Consider the following 27,956-nt stretch of genomic DNA (forward strand, 5'->3'; position numbering starts at 1 on the left):
AGCATTACACGTCGACATGCGCTTTCATACGTTCCTACCGGTTATTTACTTCGCCGCAGAGAAATTTATTATAGTACCCGGAGCACGGCGAACGATCCCGTGCGGCGGGGGGGGGGGGGGGGGTTCTCAAGTATCGGCTACGTAGAGCTCGTTTCGTAACTAGTCAAGAGTCTCCCCGTGAATCCACGGCGATCTGAATTTTCGTGCCGTGCTGCGTCTCGAACACCGGTGTATGTATCGATCGATTCCCGATCTTCTGATGATCTGCTTCGTTTCTCCGTGCGGTCATGGTGCCCGGCTACGCACCCGACGAATCGTGGTACATCATCGGCTTCCTCTCTGTGACTGCTGGAAAAAGTTCCCAGAAATTCTCCGAGTCATCCGAAGGAATTCCACCGAATTTCAGAGAGCGGATGCACGGCGGCGATTAATCAGTTTTTACGCGCATTACACCTGGCCGCGTAACCAATCGATCTCTCTTACTTGCTCGTCGTTCTCCTAGAGCGCTCTCTTTCGTCTCGCACGGCTTGTCTCTTGTTTCTCGTTTATTCTATCGTTTGTTTCAGAAAATCTCCTGGGTGTGATACCGATTTTGGAGACAAAGGAGGTATTATAGAAAATGCAGAGGAGTGGCAAGAGAAGCGATGAAGGAACAGGAGGTATCAGGGCAGAAGAGAGGAGGGGAAGGTCCAGGAAAAGGAAGAGGTGGAGGTGAAGAAAACCAGGGAGAAAGATCATGTCCACCAGGCGCCTCCACCACCTGCAAAAGGTCCCTCTGGAGCTGTCGAGGACGATTTATCCGGGACTCCTCCAAGCTTCCGGGAGTCCGTCTTGCTAGGCCACACCAGCAAGACTGACAACTTTTGACAGAGCACACCTCCATTTATATGTTCGGTCGCACAAGCGTTGATAGTGCTGCGCACTTTGACAGCGCTCACTGGTGCCTGTGGAAATTTGTTGTAACAGCAAAATCGCGCCGTTCGGTTCGCCGAAATTAATGTCGATTTTGCGTTTCGGTAACTGTTCGGCGCAATGTTCGTCGAAATGTTCAGGTCTGTACGAGGCTTAAGAATGTACCGTAGACAGGATTGAAGTCTGTATCATGGACAAGATACGTTTATTTGCACTAAAACAATGTCTTTACACTCCGATACAGTTTGTCATCATCTAGAGGAGGAAGTTTTCAAATGATTTTTACTGTAATCTTCATTAACAATGAAAAATTTATATAACAGGATATGAGATTCGATAAAGATAAAGTTCGAATGATATCATTCGCGTGGTTCACTGATAACGACTCGATGGCTTTCTCTTAAGAAACTGAGAAGGATATAAAATAAACCTTAACGAGAAACGCATTAACACGAACATAATAATTAAAAGATTTTCTGTACATGAATAATCCTTATGCCAGACGACGGCTTGGTCCGATTAAATCCTTTTTGCCTAGAGTAGTACGAGCGAGCAATAAGCAATCAGAACGGCGTTCCATTGCCTAGGCACAACTTCTCATCCCGGCGCAAGTGGTACTCACCTTTTCCGGTTAATGTTGCGCAAAATGAACAGTCCTCGGGCGATTGCCGGGCGTAAAAACCAACAGCGGAAAGGAATAGTAGCGCGTAGGTATGCGTATACACGAGAGGAGACGGGACAAGATGGAAAAGGGATTTCGGTGATGTCGTGACGGTGGAGGTGGAGGAAACGAGGAGAGGAGAGCAGACGATGCGAGGAATAAAAAGAAGGGGACACGTTAAACGTGGAACCAGGGGTCATAAAAATCCGAAGCGCAGGTATAAACCAACGATCTACAAGTCCGTGGCGAGGACGATCCTAATCTCTAGCTTGCTGCCGGGCTAGCGGGAGTTGAGGCACCGGGGAACGGAAAGCTAAAAAGAACCGACCGAAGAAAATAGTTGGCCCGCTAAATTGCCGCGGCGCGAGTTTGTTAGAAAATCGGCGGAATGCAGACACCGGTGACTCGGGGGATGGAGAGGAACACCACTATTCCGTAGGAATTTTCTGGACACGAGACCTATGACCACCTAGACTCCTTGGTCCTCTTTTAACAGCCCTCGAGGTGCTCTTGAAGTTTTTTTACGTAGAATTCCGTTTGGTCCTAACGACGACTAATTCCTTAATTCTGAGATTCGACGAAAGTTCAGTGTGCGCGGCGCGGCGGTTCGTCCGAGTTCCTCTTCGAGGAACACGTCGTTGCTGCCCGTTTTTGGCAGTATCCATGAACCGGGCTCCTCGGTTCGTTCCCTCAGGTTGATTCATGCTTTACAACAGCGACATTTTTATTTGGTCGCCGGCGCTGTCGAAAGATTTGTGATATTCATCGCGCGGGAAGTGACAGTAAAAACAGGCTGGAAATGTTGATCCGTCATACGTGTCTTAGGAAGGTAATTAATAGAGGAGAGCCGGAGAGCCACGGTGTGGCGTGGCGTGTTCGCTCGGCCATAAATTTAGCGGAAGGCCGAGGGACTGAACGACGCATAAATTTCACGTGGACGCGATAAACGCGTGCTCGTATACGCGCTCGTGTACGATTTCGCGAAATCGAGTATTATAGCGCGCGGGGGACCGACGACTGCGACCAAACGAGACACGAGACACGAGACTAGACGAGACGAGTCGAGTCGCGATGAGACGCGCATCGTCACGCGCGGAGAGCGTTCGAGCTAATGGTTTCGTAATTGAATAAATGTGGCCGATTAGTCGCGTAGCCTCCGAGAGACATTTAACGAGCTACCGTCGAAATAACCGTTCGGTTTACTGCAAATCGAATTTAGAGTTAATCGGCATTTAATTTAAATACGCTGCTCAAGGGCTTAACAGATTTATCTTTCCCATCAGTCGCGCGACGATCGCGTCTATCTTCGCAGTAATTCATAATCCCCGGCGGTCGCAGAAAACGTCTCGAGTCGATTGGTCGCACGAGAGGTTACTGACTCGCCTCACGGTTGCTCGTGAGATGATCGTTTTCGTTGCATGGTGACAAGAGTTAACATTGATACGCGTTCGTATCGAACAAGAGATTTATTTCGTTTCTCCAGATAGACCCTTGCACGTCGCTTCGACGCGTAACCGCCAAAATGAGAGACAAGCGCTCGATGAACATGATGGACAGGCGATGAGATTTAGCGCACGACCTCCCTCTCCCTCTCCTCCTCCTCCTCCTTCTCCTAGTCTTATTTCTTCTTGAAACGTGCTTTCTTCGACACCACCGTCGCGTTCGACGGCGACTTCGGGTTCGACTGGTTTTTGTGTTTCTTGCTCTCCACGTGCTGGGCAAACATGCTCTCCGAGTTTAGCGACAGGTTGCACGGCGCGCAGTAGTATTGGCCTGTAAACGAAACGAATTTTCAATCAGATATTCCCAGATGATAATGCAATCGCAAAAGCTAAAGCTTCGGTATTTTCGATCGACTAGAATGCGTATTGTCTACATCAAACATGAGCAACAAGTGTTGGTTGCCTTAGGAGCGCCTTGGATTGCCCCTGCGGGCAGGAGATAAATCTTTATGGTTGGTCTAGACTCTATGTCCTCTAAAAAGTTAACTGTAAAGCTTGCGACATGTGACTTTAATGTTAATGGTGACAGAAGACCATCTATTCTGTCCTGTTTGTCTAAAGTGGGTGTGGCCTGTCATACGTAGGCGTGGTTTTGTGGCTCACGATCTAAATAGAGCTCGCGCAGTGTCCTACAAAGCAACAATTGCTCATGCCCGATATAGACACTAGAAACTACAGCCTGTGCTTCAGAGGAAGAGACTTGAGCTTCGCTAAAAGTACTTTTCTTCGCAGACAATGCCATCGATTGATCAATGATCCATCTCAGCCGTCGTACGATCGATTCTCTCGTACGAAAGGGGAGAGTCGCCAAATTTAAACCAGCTGCTAGATTGAATCACCATGTATCTTGAACAAGAAAAACATTTGCACTATTATTGGCGACATTAAGCGACTGCCGGTCCAATCTAGGACCAATTCAGGTCCAAATTCGACTCTCTCCCACTCGGCAGTTGTTCAGAGGTTGTCCTTACCCGACGGGGTCCGGTAGATTGAGTAGTCTATGGGTCCAGGTGTTGTGGGGGTGATCTCGTTCTCGATAGCTGAAAAATTCGAATGGTACAATCGATTCGCACGCTCGGTACCCATCATGCAATCGCTGCAGTGGGCTGGAAACCCAATTACATGGCACGTAAGTAGAACTGTAGTGTTTCTTATATGTTCTAAATAAGTTAATAGAGCTACCTATGGGAATATAAATGAACAATACAATTTTGTAACAAGTTCTGAAGTAAAAGAGCAGGAATGAGTTGGACCGCAAAGGGTTAAAATATCGTTAAAATAATTCTGACCACAAAAAGCGGGTTTCCGGCCTACTGTACGCTGGAGCTTTGCTTACCAGGCTCAGGGACAGGCAATCCGTTCAACCTAAGCATTCGCAGGTGCCTAGCACCGCGCTTGTGCGTTTCCAGCTGGTCCTGGCGATTAGCCGAGACTCCGCACAGATCGCAACGCAAAGGCGTCGGATATGGCGGTGGTGTGTATAAGGTTGCCGCTCCTGGCGTCGGTAGAGACGCAGCACCGTCAGGTACGACGGGTTGCGTCGGTGCAGGGGGCTGCACCTCCGGCTGGAAACCCGTTCCTATTCCGAACCGTCCGCTGGGATCTATTTGATTGTACTGACTTTGACTTTGCGACTTCTTCGACGGCCTGCACAAGTGAACGCTCTGGTGAACTCGTGCAAACTCCGTGTGACCTCGTGTGAACTCCGACGAACTCGATCGACACGGTTAATTATCACATTGAACAATAAGTCCGTTCGAATTTCAACATTTTACATGAAATCTTTGCATGAATTGATATGGGTTTTGTTCAATCGAATTGGCAATTTAAAAATTGTTATACCATTATTCAAAATATTTGTTGCATTATTAAATTTGTATTTAATAAATTATTAAACATTTAAATAATGTACGTGTAAATTTGACCAGTTTCATATAATAAGATAGAAATATTCTAGGTCGGAAGAAAAATTTTGTGTTAGAATTAAGGTGATTTCGAGTGCAAAGGGTCAACCTGTTGACCCATCATTTTCTTTCTCGTGTTCTAGATTGACCACCATTCACTCTTTTAACCTACTTAATAAATCAGCAATAGATTCAGATAGCACTAGTGTGAAGGACTTCTTACTCAACCCAATGTAATTCCAGACAAGCACTATAGGTAGCCGAAAAGTTAGCAGTAAAAATCCTGTCAGTGATAAAAGAACACACAGAGCCACCTGCCCACTTCTTTGATCTCTTCCAAGCGCTTTAACATAGTGCCTAAATTCTATGCATCTGTCCACGAAGATTGTCCCACTGAATTAGAGCCAATCACAACTCACTGCCACCTTTTCGGCTCCTAATACGAATAGGTCTTCATACCTCGCTCGACGTCCTCCGTTCGCTGCTCTAATGTGCTTTTTGCCGGCATAGTGTTGCGTCGCGTCTGTTTGCGACGTGAACCACGTTTTACAAATCTGCGAAAGAATCAAGACATCAAGACGATGAAAAACACTTGAACTAATCTTAGTAAAAATTTCAGTAGAACTTCGTTTATACTTTGATGAAATTTTCAGAATATATCTTCTTCTCTATATATTTTCAGTTCTGCAAAACGTATTTTTTAAATTTTCAATGTAGGCTCACATAAAACGAACTTTCAGTATTTTCTCTGAAATTCCGATCAATTTTTTCAAAATTTCTTTTTCCCGTCATGCGGTAAACTAATTATCCTAACTTTTCAAAAAGTCATTGTAGGCAAAGGTAGACTGATTCTCTATAAAATCAAACTTTAACTCCCACCATCAGAACTAATAGCAAATGCTGAGGACAGCAGAGGCCCTCTATTATCTGAAAGGTCTTGTCATTTCGGATAAGCAAAGTTCCATCGCAAATGAATTTATTTGTCCCTCACGTCGCAGTAGTTCTGCCAGTCGTTGGTCGTGCTCGTAACCTGTCCGTCCTCGGTCTTCTGCTTCTTGACGCTCTGGTTCAAAAACATGGACACCTTCTTCTGATGCGGCTTGCCATCGTAGTGCAGTTTCGCCTGTAGCGTCGAGTTCATCTGGAAATCATTCACCCGTAAAAATTATGCTGATTTGCGCGTCGTTCGTCGCGTAGAGATCCTATTCCCGTAGAGGGTCTCCGCTCGCGATTTTTATCGGATAAAGTAATCGAGCCTTACAACTGCGTTGCACAGATCGCATTTCAGCGGTTTCATTAGCGCTGACAGTTCCCTCTGGGCGCTCGCGACTTTCTCTGCGAAAACGAAAACATAAATCAATCTTTAATTAGCTAACAGCTGCCATAGGAATCTGGCCTCCGATTGCCCAACGATAATTCGATGCACAACCGGCAGCTAACGAATAGTAAAAGACAGCTCCGAGCCACACTGTGGGGCATCCAAACACCAAACCCAAAGAAACGCAAAGAAAATCAGCATTTTCATTAAAAAAAAAAGCATCTCGTACCTCTTCTCACTTCTATTACCAGTAGCTGGGAGCGGTCACTTCTTTAAAATTATAGCTGCTGCGTTGCTTCATGTGAACTCTTCGCTTACGTGCAGTTCCAAAAATATCAGCGATATTGGAACAAGACTTAATACTACTTTTCACACACCTGGTATACGAAATCTAGACTGCGGATTTTATGCATCTATAGCGGTGGGCGTAATTTCAAACAGTAAAGAGATTAAAAGAATTTAAGAATATCTACAACTTCTTTACAAACTTAATAAAACCACTATGGAAAGAAAGAAATTCTTATTTTTATTTCGCCTAAAGATCCCCAGTCTACCCATTGCAAATTAATGAAAGCAAGCAAACGGAAAACAGCCGTAAGCAACGATTTTAGTTTCCAAGAATTTCGTGGTCGGTCATTTGAAAGCTCCGCAGTCGCGTTAACAATTAATGAATGCTCCAAAGAGTTCACGCTCCAAATGTCCAATTAGCCATCTTTAAAAATTCGTTGACTGTCAAGGTGCTTTGGCAGAACTTTTTGCCCAAATGCTGCACAGTGCGGCAGGCCAGTTGCATATGATTGCACTTACCTGCGTCCTGCGCGGGATCGATGAACTCGTTCTTGCGTTTGTGGTGCTTGGTCTTCGATTTGCCGATCTGGATCGCAGGTGCAACCACCGCTGCAGCTGCGGCTGCAGCTTTGTAGGTCGTGTCGTACCATCGAGCGTACAGATCCGAGGTATCGGCGTCAGTGGGCATCCACCATGGTGTGGCTGGTTGTCCAGGTGTTTGGGGCTGCATCGCGGGGTGCATCATGTACGGAGCTACAGGGAGGTTCGGGAACGGTGCGACGGGAGCTGGAACCGTCATAGGCGGCGTTTCGTTGGGACAAGTGCTGGATGCAATCTCGATCGAGTTCGCTTCCTGCTGCAGTTGGTCCGTGGAGCTCTGTACATTGTTGCTCTTCGGCGATGCAACCGGTGGAGGCGGTGGCGGGGGTGGCGGCAGGAAACATTCTAATCCTGGATCGAGTACAGTGATTCTGAATACAGTGGACTCCCCCTTAATCGGCCCACACGGGACCGGACCTCTGACCGGCTAATCCGAATCATATATAAAGTCGATCCAAAAAGTATTTAAACATTTCCGATTCTCGAAAAATTGTCGATATTTAAATTGTGATTTTGTAAAGATAAATAGTACAGTCATAAGTCTGGGCTCATTTCAAAGCTTGAAGCCTCCACTTTCGCAAAGCAGTGTTCATTTTCCTCTAACAAGGAGATCGAATGGTACTTGATACACACGGAAAAATCGACAACGATTGCGTTGGCCGGTTAAAAGCGAGACCCGATAAGAGAGAGTTTACTGTACCGAGTTAGAGAGGGTGTTCCGGGAACGGAATCCAGAAAAATCGACAGGAGACGACCCTTTCGGAGGACGTCGGGAATTGAATGGTTTACGACCCCGGCCAATATTTTCTATCGATTATTACTATCTGCGCTCCTAAGAGAGAGAGTTATGGATCAGGGAACGATAGATCGTAAAGATCTTTGTTGGCGATTCGCGGAATCCTTCGCCGTTAAAAAACGTCCGATGATTTTTGACTCGCCTAGTATCGGGAGTCCAATGCCGAACGATAATAACCGATGATACGATGATAATAATATAACAGGAACGCAGATTTGAGAAGCGTCGCGGAACCGATACCGAGAGAGCGATGAATGGCGAGTGGCTGCGTTGCGCGTCCGATTTATGATGGCGATAAAAACCACGGACAGTTTAAGCACGCCCCGAGCTATGCATGAAAATGCATACCAGATAAAATATCGGAAACGGCCGGCGATAAAGTGCCGGCGTAAATATCCGCAAGACGAGATGCGTATCGACGCAATTTGCCCTCGGATCCGATTTAATTGCCCCACCAAGCTAATACTGATTTCCCTAATTTCGAGCGACCCTGTCCGTAATGCCCGCCATTTTTATCGGGAACGCGGAAGATACATCCTGCGGGGCCGGAGCCCCGCTCATCGATACCCCCAACCGAGGATCATGTTCGGCCCTTCGTTTTATTGCTCGTGTCCTCAACAAAATTGCAAACTGTTTGCCAACCGCTCTGCCACCGTTTTTCATCCCCCCTCGATCGCGGTGACTCGCTAGAAATTGTTAATTATTTGCGCTGGAAGCACCGGCCACTCAAAGTCGCTGACTTACGCTTTTTTTTTATGCGAATTGCGGGACGCGTTGCAGTCATGACGGCTTTGATTGACTTCTCGGTCTGAAACACCTTTGGAAGTTAACACATTCGCCTACCAACATCTATTTTACTGCTTACCTTCCTTGTTAAAATGTTTTATTAAATGTAACATACCTCCTTTACATATAGAAACATTTTAGCAGAATAAAGTCATGATTTTTCTTAATATTGTGCTGTGTACTGCGAGTTTAAACGATAAAATGTATAAAATTAATTTGACTATTTTTCAGTCAACTGCGAGATTATGGATGTCACATATCCGTGACGGTGGTGGTGAACTTGTTAATGATTGCGAACATTAAAATTTGGAATGAAAATGTAAAATTCTTGGACAACTCACCACTGGATTTAGAATAGAATCTCGAAGTGATCAGATTTCGTAATCGCTCGCAGCACGCTCCCATCGCTACTTATCGACTAGGCGCTGTCTGTGCGGTGCACTTCAGCATGTGCAAGCTGCATCGGTTACCGCGATCGAGATAAACAGAGAAACTTATCGAGCGAATTCGCAGAGAAATTAACATTACGCGAATCGAGTAAAATCGATCGGGCTAATTATACCGCAAACGGTCGAGCATTCGCAGGCGAACGTACTCTCGAGCCGCACCGAGGCGAAGATTTCTGTTAACGGATCAGATCAATCCTTCTTCGCTTACACGAGTAGAAAATCCTCAATTTACAGGAACGTTGTAATCAGAAACGATGCGATGCTCGCAAATTTTTTTAACGAGGACGGATAAGCTTCGATGATAACCGTGTCGATGCGCGCGTGTGCACAAAATTAACGCAATAATCTGCTTGCAATTCAAATTAAAATTTCACTAATTTCTAAAGAAGATTATAGAAATCTCAGGTCCCAGAATTCGATGAATTTTTAAATAATCCTCTCGTGTACATTGCTCTCATTATTCTAGTGTTGGTTGAATTCACAAAATTCTAAGCGAATTCTATCTATTCGTTCGCGAATTTCACCTATTTTTGTCAAGTTCGGTTGCGCCGGTCAGCTATGACCAACACGGCGTCATTGGAAAGTTCAGTGCCGGTCAGTAGCGACCATCACGGCAGTCAACGTGTTAATGGGTTTACCTAATCGGACAATTAATTTAGCATTACGTATATGTGTTCGCGGATTTGATCGGAAGCGGGAAAGGCGGCCGAAAGACGACACTGTCTTTGCACGCACGTGACCGACCGATGCACTTTGATATTTTAAGAAGTCAGCTGATTTCGGCGGCGAAGTATTCACTGAAATTCGACAGTGAATGCATGCTGGTCGGAGACGATCTCTCGACGGCGTTTTCCGCAGGACCGATGTAAGTCGAGAAAGTCGGTTCTGGCAGTAATTGTTTTGATAATTGGTTCACGTAGACATGCTACAAGTCGCATCCGGTCGATGGAGGACCGTTCGCGACTGTACGTGGGCGGTTCTCTGTTCACGATCACGCGATGTGTCCTTCGGAAACGGCGATTCCTCGAGCAAAGAATAACAAAGAATATTCCGTTTGTTTCCGGGATCCAAAAAATTTTCCTCGCTTCTTCGTGCAGGAGAATGTTCGGGGTCCAATTCGAACAACGTGAATCAATGAACGGGATTGTATAGAGTATAAGTTGTGGAAAGAGGGCCAGACTCACCGGGTATCTCTGGATTCTCGATGATTTTCACGCTGGACATTTTCCGGCTCGAGCACAACAATGTTCTCTGTTATTGTCCGAGGAATGTTGACAGTGCGCGATAATTACGGCACGATAACAGTCCTCGTTTTCGGTTTCCCTCGCACGCGTGAACGGGTTTTGCCGGTATAGTTTTGCGGCTCTTACGTTTCGCTGGGGCCCGGTGCTGTTACCATTCTCGCGTCCACCGCGACTGTCAATTATTCAGCGAAATAGAAAAGTTAGTGAGGTTAATAGGTGAGTTTGACAAGCGACCGGACGACATTACGCGATATTGAACCGAGATGCAAGATGGCCGCGGACACTACGCTCGTCGGCCGTGGTCTATCCGAAATTATTCGGATAGCCGAGGGAAAACGGAATCTCCCATGGCGAATCGGCCGGGTCCCGTTCGCTCGTGAACGATGGAGGACAGGGCCGAGTTGTTCAAATGCCTCGAGGAAAAAATCAACAATGGCAGAGCCACCATAGATCGACTGAAACTCGTCGGCAAAATCGATGGTGTTGAGAAGCTCATGCGAAAATTTCAGCAAGAAATCCGATTTTTGGAAAAGGTACGTTCGTCTCTCTGGCTTAGAAAAAATTTCGTATCGCCACGTGCTGTTTTTAGAACATGCGTGCACGTATTTCGGAGCACGAATATGGGACGCCATATGGGTTAGCAAAAGTTTCACACGCGTCTGAATTAATAGCAACAGAATTGTAACTGTACGCTGTTCTCACAAAGGTACAATCTACAGGAAACGTAAAGAAGGAGCACCTACAGAGCACGAATCTGATTCATCTGAATGCCATCGTGGCACGGTTGTTGTGTGCCAATGAGCCCACCAACGTCATGAAACCGTTCAAGTACCAAAAGTCCAGGCTGGAGGTTGACATTGTGTGCAATGGAGGTGCATCCTGGGTGAAAGTCATTGCCAGGAATGCAAAAGCTCTCACTTTGATCTCAATGGGCAATGGAGAGTATGGGCAGAAATCTGTGTTGGATCAAGCGAGTTGTTTCTTGCAGTGTGCCAAGAGCTATCCGCACTTGTACAGACCACCGGACGTGGTGTTTCATTTTGCATATGGCATAGAGGTACCTTTAGCTGCACACTTGGAGAGAATGGGAGTAGTCGTGGAAGGGGATCGTATAGATTGCGATAATAAGAGCACAAGCGTACAAGGTAATTGTGTTCCGATAAGATACTATATATCAAGAAAAATATTTATTGTTTTATCTATTGTGATATAGAAGTGGATGACAAATTTTCCACCTGGATGGCATCTGATCTATCTGAAGAACCTCCAGATGACTGCAAAGAGGGCATAAACTCGGATTTGGAGACTTTAAATACTTCTTCTCTCGCCACAGAAATAAACATACTTAATTTAGACGTGTCAACATTATTAGCTTACGTGACGAATATGACGAATGGGTACGATCATTTCATTTATCGAGAACCTCTGCTCACTCAGCAAGCTGAAATGGAGCGAAAGCGTCCAGTAAAACCGATTCTAGAGAAACTATTTAAAGGAAAAGAGCTAATCGTCTGCCAGACTGCTTATGATAATTTTATGAACATCATAGAGGTCATTGGCGGTCCCAAAGAGTCTCTCAGAGCGAAAGAATTATTAAACAGGGTTCGAATCGTCGATGATTTACCCACAGGCAGGATAATGGAGAGATTGAGCCTGGGTGGGAAAATTAAAGACAGGTCTCGATTGGTTTTTGCCAGTGGCGAGAACATGAAAAGCATCACTGTGTCTGCGAACGAGGGTTTCGTCAGAGCAGCACGCATGCAGGTACAAATCAATTAATTTCAGACTAAAAAAAGACTGATTAATTTGAGCAATGATTTTTCCAGGGCATCGAGTGCACAGTTTTCCTGCACGAGCCTAGATCGCTGTCGGAGATCAAGGAGGGTTTCGCAACAAAAATAAGCTCATCTTGATATTGGTTCAATGTATTTTAGGTAGTTACAAAATGGAATATACACAGCACATGGGAAATACTAACGCGTTCTATAATAGTGTCGCTTCTCGCTCTCAAGCGTACGGATTTTATTTATGCCGTATTTTTATAGAAGCATCTCTCTATGAATTTCAAGACTTGTTTTTCAGTTTAAAATGTGCATTTGAAGCATTTAGAACGATAGTTTCTATTTAATATTGTAAAGAACATGTTTCAAATGCAGGAAAGCGTCAGAATTGTTTCTTAAATTTAGAAATTTAATTTTTATCTTTTAACTTGTCGCAGAATTCAAAATTTTAATTGAGACAGAAGTCGTTTAACACAAAACCTTAAATATTCTATAAAAACAGAATAAAAAAAAATCAAGATCAATGGAAGACCGTCAGTAAAAAGGATGCCCAACTTGTCAATGTTTAACTGCATTTTTATTTTACACTTAAAGTTACCATTAAAAAACGCCATGATTTATGGTACAACCTAACATTTCCATTTCGATGGCCAAAAACACGTCCAAGCTATAATCACCGAGTCACATCTCGTGATCGATGTCTGAGTCCATGTTCTGTTCGAACTCTGCAAGAAGAATACCCCAAGTACAATCTGATTACGATACAAATGTGTCCAATGTTAAAGAACGTGAATATTACCGTCAATAAATGTGTTGAAGCGTGGATTTCTCTCTCTGGCTAATTGAATGTACTCTGTGTACTTGGTCTCGTCTCCAAGGAGTTTGTAACACTTTGCACTGTTCAAAAGGGCCTTGATGTTCGCGTCGTGAACTTTCAAAGCCCACTCGCAGTCCTCCAGAGCTTTCTCGTACAATCCAAGATTGATGTAAGCTAGAGCTCTGTTATTCCACAAAACGGACGAGTCTTTCCGTTGCTCTATCGCTTTCGAGTAATAAGTCACCGCTTTCTCGTAGTTTTCGTCTTTGAACGCTCCATTTCCGATTCTCTTCAGCGTCTCTGCTCTCTCGTTCCTCGCCTTCCGATTTTCTGACCTCTGTTTTGCGTCTTTTTCCACGCTTCTCATAAATGCTTCTATTCCATACAAATTCAAATAATTATTTATCTATTAGTTTATTAAGCCGAGGATCTTTATGCGAAAAGAAAATTTTGAACGATAATTTAGAGCAATTAGAGTTAAGGGAAAACATTTATATTTTATTCAGAATTCCTTTAGACCCTAAGAAAAATAGAAAATTAATGAAGTACCTCGCGACATTTGTTCCTCGTTGTAGGGTTCATTTTTGGCATATTTATTGATCACTGTACGGCTGGATTTGACTTTGAGCTCGCAGTCCTCGTCGATTATGGTTTCGTATTTCCTCTCCAAAATTTCATCCGCTAAGAGTTGACCGTGCTTCTGTTCCTCAGGGTTTTCCGAGGCCAGCTTCTTCACGATTTTCTCTTAAACATTAGCAAAAATGAATAATCGTGCTCGGGATACGGGAAGATTGATACTCACCGACTTCGGTAACGCGATGCATGAAATTCTGGAACTCCTCCTCCGTTGCTCGTTTATCAACTGTTGAATCGTCGATAATTTTCTGCCCTTCAATTAATTTTTCCTCCATCTCGTTTGTCAAGCTAGTGTGCTTCGTAATTCTCGACGCGAAGAATTAGCGATGCGTCCGATTACATTCGAGACTAAGTGGTACAGGTTTCCATAGAGACATGTGTGGTATAGTGTTACAATTGTGTGTAATGGTAGAAAGAGATCTGTATAATACTACTAGTACGACGGTGAATTGTTTGTTATATCGGGAGTAACGGTATATAATGTATTCAGGTTGAACTGGTTTATTAAAAAAACAAACAGGGCTGTGTAACAATGTCACAAACAAGGTGGTAGATTACGCTTAACATGTACACATTGAAATTTTTGTAGTTTGCTCAGGCGAAAGAAAAGATTCTCAATCAAGAAAATAACTTTATTCGGTTTAAGCATTATTCTCCAACGTGTGATTCTTTTAGTTTTTGGTCACAGGTTACTTTCTCTGCTAACCGTTTGAACCCTTTCTTGGTGGGAATTCAGGAAGGGAGCCTGTGTTATAGATATGATCGATGTTCGTGTAAGAAAACCTTTGGGAGGAACCTGCAATGTCTTCAGGACTTTCGTTCTCCAGCTCTTCCACTTCCAGGGGGTCCATATCATCCTCTTCGTCCTGTTCTGAAGATATATCTATTTCGTCTTTTATGTATACCTCGCATTTCATGGTCTTAATGGCCTCTGAACTGGTCCCTTGTTTTCTCCTGTCCAGAGGTTCGTTCCTCATTGTTTCCTGTGTAACATTAATAGGTTTCCCCGCTGTGATCTCAACCTCGTCCATGATGCATAGCTTTTTCAACGGCAGGGGCTTGTCCTTGGATATAGCGGACAGTATTCTGGGCCAGCTGATAACAGGCTCGGGGGGCTCCTTCCTTTTCTGAGGCTGCAGGTTGGGGATGCCCCTGCTGGTGCTAGGCATATCGTTAGCATCCAAAATACTGATTCCAGACTTACCGGTCTCCAACCGTTGGTTGAATAAATTGATTCCCTCTTCATTCTTCTTGCTAACCTCCTGAGGCTTTACCCCAGATTTGTGAGCCGAAGAGACGGACCTGGTGGTGGGACAGGTCTTAAGTTGAGGTCTAGAGGTATTAGGCTCGTGTTCGGATACGGTTTTAGTGGGCAGTCCTTTGGTCTCATCGATCTTCAGTCGCGACACCGTGGCGGTCTTCCGGGTCGGGTCGTGGGAAGCATTGTTGATGCTCTCTCCGCCGAGAACCTTGGTCTGAATGTGTCTGAGCCCAGTGACCTCGAGGATCTCCGCGAGCTTCAGGAACCGTCTAACCTGACTCTGAACCACTTGTATCTCGCCGCAGTACATGAAGTTGACGATGGTTTTCAGATCGTCCGCTTCGATGTCGTGCAAGATGATCATAGGATGAGGATGATCGTTGGCGACCAACAACCGGCGGAAAAACGAGCTCGAGTTGGCCAACACCATCTTGTGACACTTCAGGATCGTCCCGTCTTTGCACACGAGCGATAGGTCTACAAACTGTTGCTTCTCGTAGCATGTGTCCAACGAAACCGCCAAATGGGACGGAAAACTGGGCCACTTCAGGCTCAACACCCTCTGTTCCTCCATCGCGACGATTTTAATAAATCAACTGCTTTTTGATTACGCTGCGAACGGTTCAGGCTACGCTACATTCGCTTATGACAACGCTACTCGCCATGACACGTGCTGCTGTCACCGCGGATTAGGTTTCAAGGACCAGTAACCGGACACCGATACTCCCGCGTAATTTTCACCGTATTTTTTACCTCTCAGAAGCACAGTCTCGAAGAGGAAGTTGAAGAGGAAGTCGAAACGAGTCCCTGGACGCTTTTCGAGAAGAGTTAGTTGGGCGAATGGGGGTACCGCTTTTTAAAAATACTCTGTATAGCAATCGATTTCCGCCAGACAGCTGCCAGCGCTATCTGCCAGGTAGCCGGCGAACTACAGGCTCGGATACGTGCTCCAAAAATAAAACTACCTACTCCGAGACCCTGCCGAAAACCCGGGGAAAATTTTAGAAACCCCTGAGGAACGATCCAGGAAACAATAAGTTCGTTTTATTTGAAAGGACTCTTCCTTTCATTCTTTTATTTTGTACATTTATTTCGTAGTTTTATCATTTATGCAAGCACTAGACTACGGATCTTTATACAAAATAAAAATTCTCTACCTGAATTGCAGTAAACTGGAAGAAAATAAAAATTGATTTCCTTTCTTAATACAATCTCTACCATAATTTGTTTCAGCAAGAGCCTTCATGGTTACATTATTCTATTGAATGTAATTTACCCTCTTTCTTATGCTATGTATTACAATTTTAAATAACGGCATGCATAAAATTAATTTGATTTTCTTTATGTATTATACGAAATCGTGGTCGTCGAATTTGTGACACTGCTAGTGAATGTGTTAATATGTTTAATAGGTTGATACAAATTAATCACATCGTGTATACAGCAGAGTCTCGATTTCCCTAATAAAAGTGGAACACGATTGTTCAAATAATACAAAAATTATTTAGTTTCATTGGTGAGCTAACTCCTTCTTAAACTGTGTAATAAATCGTGTATCATATGGATTAGTTTGGATTGGAACGTTCCCCTGTGGACAGTACACAATAAAGAATTCAGATATTATTCAAGTAGTTCTCTGAATTCCTTCAAGAAATCATTTAAGAAAGGTCGTTTAAAATTTCTTTTATCAAAAAAGAGAAATTAGAAATCCAAAATTGGGTTCAAGATTAGACGATGCACACGGTAATAATTCATTCTCAAAAGCGTACCAAACATTACAGAACCAATTCCAAACAAAAGCATACAACATAATGCGTGTACTGTTCTATGAAAAACTCTGTTTAAAAATCGCAGGAACTTTCAGACTCGGAAAGAACGGACGGTGTATCTTTCCGAGAGTTGAATCTGGCCGCCACATTATTGGCGCAAGCGCTGTCGCGGCTCGAGATATCTCGATACCTCGGGAGGAGGTCGGTACGTTTGTTTCGAGGGGTCGACTGGCAATTGGTTTCGATAATAGCAAATGGTCGTTTAATAACAGATGATTGAACGCGTTCGACAGCGCGGCCTAGCATTTATCTGTCAAAAGTGGTGACGGCCGGGCCGATCGGCGATGAGCCGGTTCACGGTCGCCTGTTGATCATCCCAGCTCGCGATTCGACTGCGTGACTGATCGAGACGTGAGACGAGAGCACGCATTGCCGCCGGGAGTGGAGACGCGCACATTGTTGTCCAGGTTTCCCCCGTTCGCATAGGATCAGAAACACACGGCGACCGACCGAAGTGTACCGTGGTTCTCTGTTCTTTTTTTTTTGTTTTCTCTCTCTCTCTCTCTCTTTCTCCCCGTTCTCGGCTCGGCGAGGCTAGGCGGTGTGAACAGCCGGGGACCGGCCCGAGTAAGTGGCAAAACAGCTCTCGCCGAGAGACGGATCGGCCGCGTTATTGTTTATTATGTGATCGTGAACCGTACCTTGACCGATAGCCAGCACCGGGAGGACGAAACGAAGGAACGAACGAAGGCAAAGAGACAGGGAAGTCAGTCGGGAAAATGCGACACATCCGGGCCGATGTGTTCTGCTACCTCATCGTGGCGGTTCTTTTTCTAGCGCCGTTCAGTCATGCAGGTAAGCGCCGAACGATTCGAAATATACATACTCCGACATCTCGCTCGCCCGACCCTCTTTCGCCAGTGAATTCCGTGCACCGAAATTGCTCGTCCAAACCATTTGGGGTCACCCCTGCTAAGGCCACAATAGTCTTCTTCCGCTTTTTCTCCGTCCTTTCCCCTCGCCTCCCTCGCTCGTCTCTCGCTCGCTTCTTTTCTCTCTTTCTCCCATCGCTCGTTCTCTGCCTATCTTTCTGTCTCTTTCTCTCCCTCCCTCTCTCTCTCTTCCTCGCTCGCTACCGACCATACTCGTCGCGTGTCTCTTCTCCCGGTCTTCTTTTGGTCCAGAAATTAAGTCCCCTCCGGCCCTCTGTTTCTCGGTATACTACGTCGCCGATATGCGTTTCACGCATCCCGCACACGTTCCCTCCTACACGTACGATTTCACGCGGATACCGTGGTGATCGATTCTCGCACGCGATTATCCTCGACCGAATTTCGCGATTACCGCGGTATCGTCGTACAGCCAGACCTCGTTATCGAGGATCCTTCTCTGGAGCTCGAAAACTAGTCGCAACCGGTTGATGTTTACATCGATGACGATAGCTTTCGGAGCACCCTGTGCACGCTCGAGACACAATCGCCGCCCAAGGGACTTGGCGCAACAGGGTTGGGCAAACTGTAACTCGATTTGCACATTGGTAGCAATTATATGCTGATCGTATTACGCAATTGTTGGGATGCTGATATTTAGGAAAATGCAGGTTGCAACTTGGGTTGTTTGTGCCCGGAGCGAAATTTTTAAGCATTCGATGTTCTAATTTTTTCAAAATTTTTCGAAGCCTAGAACGGTGAAAAAATTAGTTCTGCACGTAAATAATTCAGATTGTCCACCGAGGGTTAAAATTTTTGTCCTCTGTCAAGATTTCACAATATCTATCTAGCTTGTCGTTATAGAGTAAATCATGATATCCGGCATAAATAGACGGCGGATTTGATGCATTTGCGACAAGAATGAGTAGGTAAAAATGGTAACAGTGAACAGGCTGCAAGAATACGAGAATATCGACGCATTAATGGAGAAAAGGGATTTCTGTTCTGCTCCTGTTTCTTGCAATTGTTGCTGAATATTTTTATTTTCCATGAAGATCCGCAATCTGCTCATAAACGCATGGAATATTTAATCCAGTCATTGAATTTTGCTTTACTACACAAGAGGGGTATTTTGTAAAGAATCGAACAAAAAGTTGGTTCCTCTACCGAGCTGGAAGCCCAATAAAATCTCATTATATTCTATTAACCTTTTGACTGCGAACAGTCCAGTGAAAGACGCTTCCTTGGTGCGAACAGCGTCTAAAGGCGTTCAATGCACGGTATACTCTTTTATTAACATGTAAGAAAGTAACTTTGAGACGTTCCCTTTGCAACAAAAGAGTGTTTGTAAGTTTAGTCTGTCTGCCTTTCACGTGCAATTCTCCTCGTATGCTTCTGACTCGGTATTTTTCATAGTACTATCTTATACACTTTGTATCAATCATTGTATCCGTTACAGCTACACAAAGTTTTCAATAATCACGTCCACGGGAAATACATAAAGCTGCGTCCGCAATATCGAGCAACTTTCCGTTCTTCTTATCTTCGGTAAAAAGCGACAAAAACTAGCTCGATGTTGCTTCAGTGTGGACTATTTTGTTCACTGTTCTCGGCTTTCAAAAATCTGAAAGAATTCTAGGGTACTTATTCAAGTCTCTGATACTGATAAGGGGGGTCTTCAGTCGTTTCCCTTCGAGAGGACTCGAAACAGAAATTTTCGCCGAGACATAAACGACACAGTCCGTGCCCACGGTGGGTTAAAATCCTCTAGACTAGCGATCGTGTTTCATCTCGTCGAACTCTGCCGCACAGGGATTCCCCAGAGAACAGTGTTGTTCTCGATGAAGATCCGAGTCGCAACGATTATTCCATGGAAAAACCACTGGTTTGAATGACGGAGTGGTGGCAGCGACGATTGAAAGAAGCGTCGTCGAGAGCCGGAATTATCAATGGCCGACGCAGAAGTCGAATTAATCGTTCAATCTGTGAAAGCGGATCCCACGAGTGTGTGCATGGAATCGTTCGCAAAGGAAACAGCTGATAATCGGGTTGACGGGACAGCAGGACGGCTGTAATGTCACGAGAGCGAGATGCGTCTCGACAGAAGGGAACAATCGTCGATCGAACGGGAGCCGACGAGCGGGATCGCGATGTAGCGAGAAACGCAACGGTTCATTTAATCGTAGAGAGCAACCGCTAATGAGAGTAGAGAGAGAGAACGGGGCTTTCCTGTTTCTAGTTACCAATTACTTATCGGAACATTTCAAATTGATCTCCCGTGTTCTCTGCCGTCGTAGAATCGTTTTTACTGGAGACGCCATTTCTGGAAAAAGATACGGATCGGTCAATTAGCAACAAAAATGAATGAGAAGCCGATACAGACGTGCAGCTACAGCTTCCGCGATCCTGATAACATCTCGTTGAGCGCGTCGGGTTTTCACCGGCGACATAAAATAATAATACAATATTTTGATTGCGGGGATGTCCGACACTCGCAAGAGAGACCGCTCGCTCGTTAATCAAACGATTAAACCTGATTGATCGCCGCAAAAAAGTTCCAAGGAAATCCACAGAAACGCTTGTTATCGGCTCCATAAATCTCGCTCGATAATGGTTAATGAACAGCGCAAAAAAAGGCGGAGGTGAAACGTGTACCAGACCGGTCGAACAAATTACAATAAATTGCATGAAGCACAGCGAATTACGATTACGCCGGGAGAATGGTCCTCGGCGATGATGATCTTTCGCTGCATCGATGATTCGTGAGAAACGCGAATCTAGGACCTGTGGGAAGCGGGCGCTGAATCTCTCTCTCTCTCTCTCTCTCTTTCTCGAAAAATTAGGCAACTTATTTTCGCGACTGGGCGAAAATAAAAGATTACGAGAAGTTTCGGTCGTTGCTCAATTTGCGAGAAAGCTGCCTCGTCGCGAGTTCGACATTTTCGCTCGGCGAGTTCGACAAGAAGGCCGAACGTTTTGCTCGCAATTAACCAGATGAGTCAACCCGATAACAAAGTCACACATATCCGTTTCATTGGTGTAGAAGCGATAAACGGAACACGTAAGCGCGCATCGCTTTGCCAAAAGACACTTCTCGGCGCGACAGCGATTTTTCGTGGTACGTGTATTAACCAGCCATTGATACCGCGCATGAATCAGAATAATTTCCCACGATTCCGTTAACCCTTAGCACTCGAATGGCGACTGTAAGGCGCCACTAAAAATTGCTGTATCATTATTCAAAATATTTTTTACATTATTAAATTTGTTTGTATTTAATAAATTACTAAACATTTCAGTACTCTATGAGTAAATTGCACCATTTTCGTATGTATAGCATGAAAAAATATATATAGAAGGAAAATATTCTAGATCGGAAGAAATGTTTTGTTTCAGAGTTAAAATGGCTTCGAGTGCAAAGGATTATCCTTTTCTTGCATCAAACCGTGCGTATTCCCGCTATATTCCTGCCAAGTAGCCACGAAGCGTACGCACACGCATAATTTTCCATTACGGTAGACTTGCGTATGCGAAAAACTCTTTAACAATTATGTTATTCAACGGCAATTAAACTCTCGGGATGTGGTGTTAAAATAGACAAATAGCGGCTCACCCCACTTTCGCATAAAACGGATCATATGTATTTTACGTGGCAGCAAATGTACAGTAAGCGTACAAAGAATTATGTATTTAAAGAGACTGTGCGTTTACTGCCATAGAAGAAACGTTCACACAGCAGTTTAAACAATATGTTGATCGCGTTATATAGAAAGTTTCTGCATTTACAAAGCTTCCTCCAAAGGCAAAGCTGTGCCTTCTTAGATGGCACTGTGAGCTGGCACGAACGGCTATTTAGAAAAACAGTGAGTCAACATCGATGCCGTCATTATCGATAATATGTCGAGCGCTAGCAGTTTATTAAGTGACACAGACATAGAAACCTGAGGGAAAAAATTAATAGCAGCAAAAACCCTAAAAGATTAACGAGTTTCGCATAAAAACGGAAGCGAGCAGAGGCCTTAAAAACTAATCGGAGCTAGATCATTCTAGCAGATGTTGCCGTTGAAGAAATTGCATGTGCAATTTGCTTCGAAAGTTCTTTACAATCGTATATCAAAGTTTCAAGACGATTTCCTTCAGATCTTAAATCAGGCGGAAATGGTGAAAATTAAAGCTTTTTACGATTTTCCGCCTACCTTTGCCGTTTTATTCTATTATTCGGCGATTTCTACCATATTTAATCGTTTATAACTCGTAAACTAATCGATCAAAGACATTTTTTAAATATTCGTTACAATCCCATACAAAACAGTTGTGAAAAGCAACTCGTACTATCTTTTTTCGTAATTCAGACTAAATGCAATTTTTCCAAAGTTATTGTTACATATCGTCTAGTAAAAGTAATTCATTTAACTTGGCAGATAATCTGAAGAAGTTATTCTGATTTGAAGTGTGTGCCATCAATTATGAGACTGACTGTATATTTTGAAATGGAAAGAAAACGGACGGTGAGAGCATCATTACGGTCATTATTTTCCGTTCTACTTTGCGATGCGAACGGGTTGATCGTCCTCGTAATACTACTCGGCGGAACGGTCTCGCGTACGAATATTGTATCCCATTTCTCTCGGTTGTGTAATTTCGGCGCCAAACCGCGACGGAACATTCTACTCGCAGACGATATCGTTACGTAATTTCTTTCGGCTCGAGCCGATCTCGTTAGCGAAGCCAAGATCCAACAGAAGAACGGAGAAGCTTCACTGGGCCCATGGATCAAACGAACCATTGTCCGATTGATCCGTGAAATCCTCGGCGTTATCGCGCGAAAGTTCATCGGCTCGCATCGACCCCACGGGAATCGATCACAGTTGCGCGAAAAGCTTTGTTAGAAATTTGAGCTCGAGGCTCGCTGATTATTCGACGGTGCGGTTTTCGCGTAGCGTTGTTATCTACACTTTATTTTACTATGCAAATGCTTGCGCGTTCGATAGCATATTGCTATCGGTGAACAGAGAAGTTGCGCACGGATTATTTACAACAAACGGAGTCGAGTGCATGTTTGTTCGTTTTATCAGAGATTTTATCGCATCGCAATCAAGATAACGATCTCATTAATCCCTTGTATTACGATTTCTTCTCATCCACAATTAGAACTATTTCTGTCGTTTATAATTGCCTCGACGTAACACAGATGGTAACACAGAGATGAAATTTATTCAGTGTGCTGCATATGAAATGTCTGATTTTTGACAGGAACAATTAAGAATTCAGAGACATGTAATGTCGTATAATTTTAATTTTAATGTCGTATAATTAATAATGTATTACTTCTCGGTTATTGAAGTCATTGGAAACGGAAGAAAATTTCTACTCGGTTCCTGTTTCTTGCAATTGATGAAGATCATTCTTACTTTGTATAAAGATCCTTGGTCCATTGATCGGTGACTGAATCGAGGTCTGAAATCGGTTGTTTATCGGATTAATGCGTATCAAACGCAGCCTCCCTAATTTGCTTGGCTGAACTTTGGTTTAACCCCTTACGCTAACCCCTGTATTCCGTCTGATAAAATTAATTTGTCTCAATTAACTGATTCAGCCAATCTCGGCGGGCGCGGACTCGATAAGCTCGCGAAAATACCGCGCGAGTCCAAGACGTGTCGTGTTCCTTTGTCCCTCGACAAAAAAGAAGAAAGAACAGCCGTTAACGAACAGATAATGGTCGCGTCGCGTGATCGCCGATCAAGGAATTAAAATTCGCGGGGAAAATTGTGACGGGCCGTATCGAACGATAACGATCGACGGAGCGAACCGGCAGATTGAATGGTCTCTTTGTTTCCTTTGTAACCCTGGTAATCGCTCCCGGCACGCTTACGAACGCGTTATTGTGCGTCTCGAGCTGTCCGACCGTCCTCACCGATACCCACGCGTTCGTATCTATTAGGTTGCAACATAAATAAGTTCGGTTGCGAGTAGAAACACGCTGCGATGTCAAGAAGTTGAGCATGATTCGTTGCGAACGTTCGAGTCCGTGATTAACGAGAAGCCACGTTCGAAAACAAGAAAATATTCGATACGACCGAAACTCGAACGCGTACAATTTATTGGAAACGGGAACAGCCACCGGGTTGACTCGCAAGTTGATTTTTACTATTTCCGTTTGCAATGCGACTTTTTCAGACGGTGGCGATGTACGACTGTGCCTCTTGGACGTGGCGCATGACCAATGCGGACCCAACCAAAGATGCGTGAAGAGGTCGAAGGACGAGAATCCGTTCTGCGAGTGCTTGAGGGAGTACGCGCTGTCGAATGGTCAGTGTCTTCAACACACACCGCCTCCAGTCATTAACGCGACCACCGCTCATCAGCTCGAGTCCGCAGGTAAATAGAGTCGATAGGAACCGGAGATCCATAGATCTCACGGCGATAGCCCTATCGAAGATTGGTCCCACTGGTAGAGCCCTAGGCTGCGATAATTACCCTTGCAATCACAAGTCGCTGGAACAGATGTTCCACAGCCCTTATCAGGCTGTACCCTTTTCAGTCTAAAGTCTTTGCTTTGCAACCAAATGTCCGTTCATCTGTCCGCCGTTAACGTTTGCCTAATCCTTGAACAATTAATATTTTACGTTTTTAGCGTAAGAGTTTGGATATATGTGGTTTTTATTTTATCACAAATCGCATTGACACAGTTACGTTTCGTTGATTCATTGCAAAAGAATTTTCTCCAGCTAATTGTGGCATTTGGAATCATAGCGAAAATTGCGATTGTGTTGTCGACTCTGTTTAGAGACGAGTTAGCGCTCTCTGTCCTAGATCGACGATTTTACGGATGACAGAGCTATGCATAATAAACGAGCTCGGCCGCCTCGGAGAGCTTTCCACGATAGATAAATTGATCTGTTCTCCCCTGAGCGTTTTCTCGGCCCGATAAGTGTCCGGTCGCATGTGGTTTGTTAGCGGTTGACGTTGATAGGACAGAATCGAGGCAACAGCTGCGCGCGTAGACACTATTATTTAGACACGTCACGCATACACACGCTCTTCTTCCTTTGTGAATCTCTTTCTAGGTGGTTCTGTAGCCGCCGGTTTGCTAATACCGACCTTCCTCATAGTAGTCGGGGTTCTGCTGTATCTTGGGGCGAGGCGATACAAATGGCTACAACGATTCCGACTGCTCCGTTCGAATCGTCACGGCGATATCCTAGTCACGAGAGACGACGACGACGACGATGATGACCCGCCGATCGGGTAAGCCGGTCTACCGAAAGACTCTCCGCGTACCGTGCGATCAACCATAACTCTCGCCGATTGAATAGTCACACCGATGGTGCACGCTCGGTTACACGCTGCGGATTGAACGGCGGCAAGCTTTGAGACAGCTCGCGAGAAGCATTCTTCGCAGATCTCTCTTTCCTCCTAACACTAACTTTCCACGGAACACTAACGCCTAACCAGCTTTGCTACCCGGGTGGTCCTCCACGAGACTCTTCAGCGGATGTAGTTTGATTTCAGAACGATCATAACACCCGGAAAGTTAGGCTGAACATTGTTGTTCGGTATCTGTCTATAGTTAGTCTACTGTTGCGGAGAAATTTATACTTTTGTAACATCCATCGAAGCTAAAATCTCAACTTTTGGAAAACTTTTTTGTTTATCCGTTCTCGTTGGAACTTATCTAAAATCTTTTCTTTGCTTTACCTACCTCTTTTATGAAATATTAAAATGATTCGGCAGATGAAAGTCATTCAGTTTCTGAGGACTATGCTGTGTGCTAGACATTGGACGAGTGTATAGACTTCATTTGACTATTTCTGAGTAGACTACGAGATTGTGTACGTCACCAACTTGTTAACCTCTCAGGGACGACATCGGTACCTCGCGCTGACTCTGAGGCATATTTTAAAATTGATTACAGTATGTTAGATTATTTTTATTCGCTTTCTAAGATTTGAAGTTAGCTAGGGAAAATGTCAGAAATCGTCGAGAAATTATTGTAACATCTGTAACTTGCTAGAAAACTGACAATCCATCATCGTCCCTGAAGGGTTAAACAGAGCCTGTGAATAAGTTTAGCAACCCGACCCCTAGTTTGCCTGGATCGGAATGGTACCGCTCGGGTAGCAATCACTGCACGAAAGGGATTCTCCTTCGATGACACTAATTATATTCCACAGGACACGTTGCGCACCCGTGTGAAAGTCTCCTCGAAGCTTGCCCGCGCTTAGGGAACAATGTTGTGTAACTTTGTGTACATATCGAGCAGGAGTTTAGATAGAAGGTACGTACAAGGGGATATATCGTCGAACTGATTTAAGAGGCTACATTGTAAAGAGGTGTTAGTGTAAGTAGACGTGTTTTTATCCGGATCCGAGAGAGCGTCTTTTTTCTTTAATCGGTTCCGATCGACGCTTCTGCATAATTTTATGAAACAACAATTCTTAGACCTAAGACGAATCCGATTGATTTTTACCGAGCATCTGATAGAAATTTTTGCCGCATTGATATTCATACTGACCGACTGTTTTTCTGTCATACCGTTTATCTGCGCGCATGAAGGTGCTACTACTTACACGATCGCTGCTCACACACGTTTACAGACGAATGGTTGTAACACGGGGAATATCCGACTGCATTTTTCGATAGCTTCGTAAGAGCCCACGGGAAACATAATTTTTTACGACGTAATATTAAGAAGCTGGTCAGTAAATTTTGACTCACATTACTCTACGGTCGAGTGTATGTATAGGACGCGGTGACCGCCGGATCATCCGCGCGAAACTGCGCTAAATTTTCGAGAATCCTGTCTGAACGAAAACGTTGTCTGCTCTACTGTAATTCTGGCACGAGGAAACTTGAGCACGAGCCTCGTCACGGAAATTCCATGGATTCTCTCGAGCCGATATTTTTTTAAACACACACGTTAATTAATTCCTACTAGTGTACCTCTCAAACTGCGAATCGAGAGAATGCGGGGAATAACCGCGAATGTCTCGCGCTCGGAAAGTTTCCTCGTCTTCTCCGAATGTGAAACGGTACAATGACGTCACATGACCAAAGATCAAGGATTCCACAATCTAAATTCTGCCGTCGTGTAGTACCAAACGATAATCGATCGTCCGAAATGAAAATTGAACATTCTTGCGGCGAGAAACGGAAAATTTGGCGATTATACTCTTTCAGGACAGCCTCGACGATTTTAATAACCGTGAAACATAAAATCGCAGCTTTAGTTTAGAAGATACACACTGTCGTATTGTTTGAAGACGTTTCACAATTTGCAGCTCTGATATTTACGAGTAGACTGCAGATCTTCGTGCAAGATAAAAATACTTTGTGGCAGTTAAAAGAAACAGATTTCTCCTCCTGATAATTTTAATGAGTGTAACGTAACAGCATTCTCAAGTTCATTCGATATTTTTACTATTTCATATTTATGTCATTTTTATATTTTCTTTTCCAAAAATTGACTTGAGAGGAACATGTCTTAAACGCTTTCTTGCATTTCATAAATGTGCACGTGCCATAAATGCGCAAAATCCGCAGTCTATTTCTGAGCCAAACTGTAAAATCGCAGTCTAATTAATTGATGAGACAGTCCTTAGAGTATATAATTAATCGAGACCGAATTGGATGGAAGAATAATGGAATTTGAAGCAAATGGACGACAATTCCGGCGAACTGCAAGGCGTTTAGAAGCAGCTGCGTCCACACCAAAAGAAGAATGCACCTGTAACGTCGTCTTGTAATATAAGGGATCTTGTAAATAACCCAGGCCCGTCTCCGGGGCCGTGTATTCTTGCCAGCCAATCATTCGCTCCCCTATAGTCTGTAATTCGAGTTAAACGTGATTACCGAAAGAAGAGATCGAATTGTCTATATTTATATTAATAAGGCTCGCGGAAGATTGTCGAGACGTTCATATGCGAGATTTATATAAATATATGTATATATATATGATTATATATATATTACATATATTATATATATATATATATTATATATATATATTACATATTATATATATATATTAGATATTTAACCTATTCTTGTACTCTATCATTTTTGTACAGTACTTTATCGCACTAGAAGCTAACCATAGTGATTGTAGTCGGTGCTCGAGATCGATCCCGGATTCGTTAAGCCGCTCGGTATAGCGAGACGACGAGACTTCATATTTTTATAGTACGCAGGGACGAATTTGAACGGTGCGACCAGCTAAACACTTTTATTCCTACAGATTCTTTGACATTGATTACTAAACTGCGGATTTTATGCATTTATAGCTATTGTACTACTTTCAACC

General features: G+C 44.1%; 5 protein-coding genes across 10 annotated transcripts; 2 read left to right on the plus strand and 3 right to left on the minus strand.

Annotated features, from left to right (window-relative positions):
- Nucleotides 1-1,088: 1,088 nt before the first annotated feature.
- LOC143357304 (zinc finger protein 346) lies at nt 1,089-10,540 on the minus strand. Of its 4 annotated transcripts, XR_013082797.1 has the most exons (10): nt 10,401-10,527; nt 9,109-9,224; nt 7,105-7,536; nt 6,241-6,314; nt 5,971-6,120; nt 5,439-5,533; nt 4,412-4,722; nt 4,047-4,115; nt 3,796-3,921; nt 3,207-3,346 (listed from the first exon to the last, which is right to left on the minus strand). XR_013082797.1 is itself a non-coding variant. In XM_076793707.1 (9 exons), exons 2-9 carry the CDS (start codon nt 9,170-9,172, stop codon nt 3,192-3,194), a joined length of 1,350 nt encoding a protein of 449 aa, XP_076649822.1. In that variant the 5' UTR covers nt 9,173-9,224; nt 10,401-10,527; the 3' UTR covers nt 1,089-3,191. The 4 variants fall into 4 exon arrangements, 3 of the variants coding, with proteins under 3 accessions (XP_076649822.1, XP_076649832.1, XP_076649845.1); XM_076793707.1 differs by lacking the exon at nt 3,796-3,921 and having other exon boundaries at nt 1,089-3,346; XM_076793717.1 differs by lacking the exons at nt 3,796-3,921; nt 9,109-9,224 and having other exon boundaries at nt 1,089-3,346; nt 10,401-10,540.
- Nucleotides 10,541-10,843: 303 nt separating this feature from the next.
- On the plus strand, nt 10,844-13,064 carry LOC143357320 (UPF0415 protein C7orf25 homolog). The gene is made up of 4 exons (XM_076793737.1): nt 10,844-10,993; nt 11,167-11,605; nt 11,674-12,224; nt 12,287-13,064. Exons 1-4 carry the CDS (start codon nt 10,844-10,846, stop codon nt 12,371-12,373), a joined length of 1,227 nt encoding a protein of 408 aa, XP_076649852.1. The 3' UTR covers nt 12,374-13,064.
- LOC143357338 (tetratricopeptide repeat protein 12) lies at nt 12,703-18,162 on the minus strand. Of its 3 annotated transcripts, none has more exons than XM_076793757.1 (5): nt 17,611-18,162; nt 13,861-14,042; nt 13,608-13,802; nt 13,041-13,433; nt 12,703-12,966 (listed from the first exon to the last, which is right to left on the minus strand). In XM_076793757.1, the coding sequence occupies exons 2-5, from the start codon at nt 13,967-13,969 to the stop codon at nt 12,923-12,925; spliced, it is 741 nt and encodes a 246-aa protein (XP_076649872.1). In that variant the 5' UTR covers nt 13,970-14,042; nt 17,611-18,162; the 3' UTR covers nt 12,703-12,922. The 3 variants fall into 3 exon arrangements, with proteins under 3 accessions (XP_076649872.1, XP_076649868.1, XP_076649865.1); XM_076793753.1 differs by lacking the exon at nt 17,611-18,162 and adding an exon at nt 15,709-16,169; XM_076793750.1 differs by lacking the exon at nt 17,611-18,162 and adding an exon at nt 15,709-16,168 and having other exon boundaries at nt 13,861-14,114.
- On the minus strand, nt 14,180-15,714 carry LOC143357331 (uncharacterized). Its single transcript, XM_076793746.1, has one exon. It carries the CDS (start codon nt 15,527-15,529, stop codon nt 14,396-14,398), a length of 1,134 nt encoding a protein of 377 aa, XP_076649861.1. The 5' UTR covers nt 15,530-15,714; the 3' UTR covers nt 14,180-14,395.
- LOC143357349 (uncharacterized) lies at nt 16,791-27,610 on the plus strand. The gene is made up of 5 exons (XM_076793766.1): nt 16,791-17,351; nt 17,438-17,579; nt 23,831-24,031; nt 24,721-24,901; nt 25,828-27,610. Exons 2-5 carry the CDS (start codon nt 17,504-17,506, stop codon nt 25,847-25,849), a joined length of 480 nt encoding a protein of 159 aa, XP_076649881.1. The 5' UTR covers nt 16,791-17,351; nt 17,438-17,503; the 3' UTR covers nt 25,850-27,610.
- Nucleotides 27,611-27,956: the final 346 nt, after the last annotated feature.

Source organism: Halictus rubicundus, chromosome 1, assembly GCF_050948215.1.
Source record: "Halictus rubicundus isolate RS-2024b chromosome 1, iyHalRubi1_principal, whole genome shotgun sequence".
In the NCBI taxonomy this organism is placed as follows: Eukaryota; Metazoa; Arthropoda; class Insecta; order Hymenoptera; family Halictidae; genus Halictus; species Halictus rubicundus.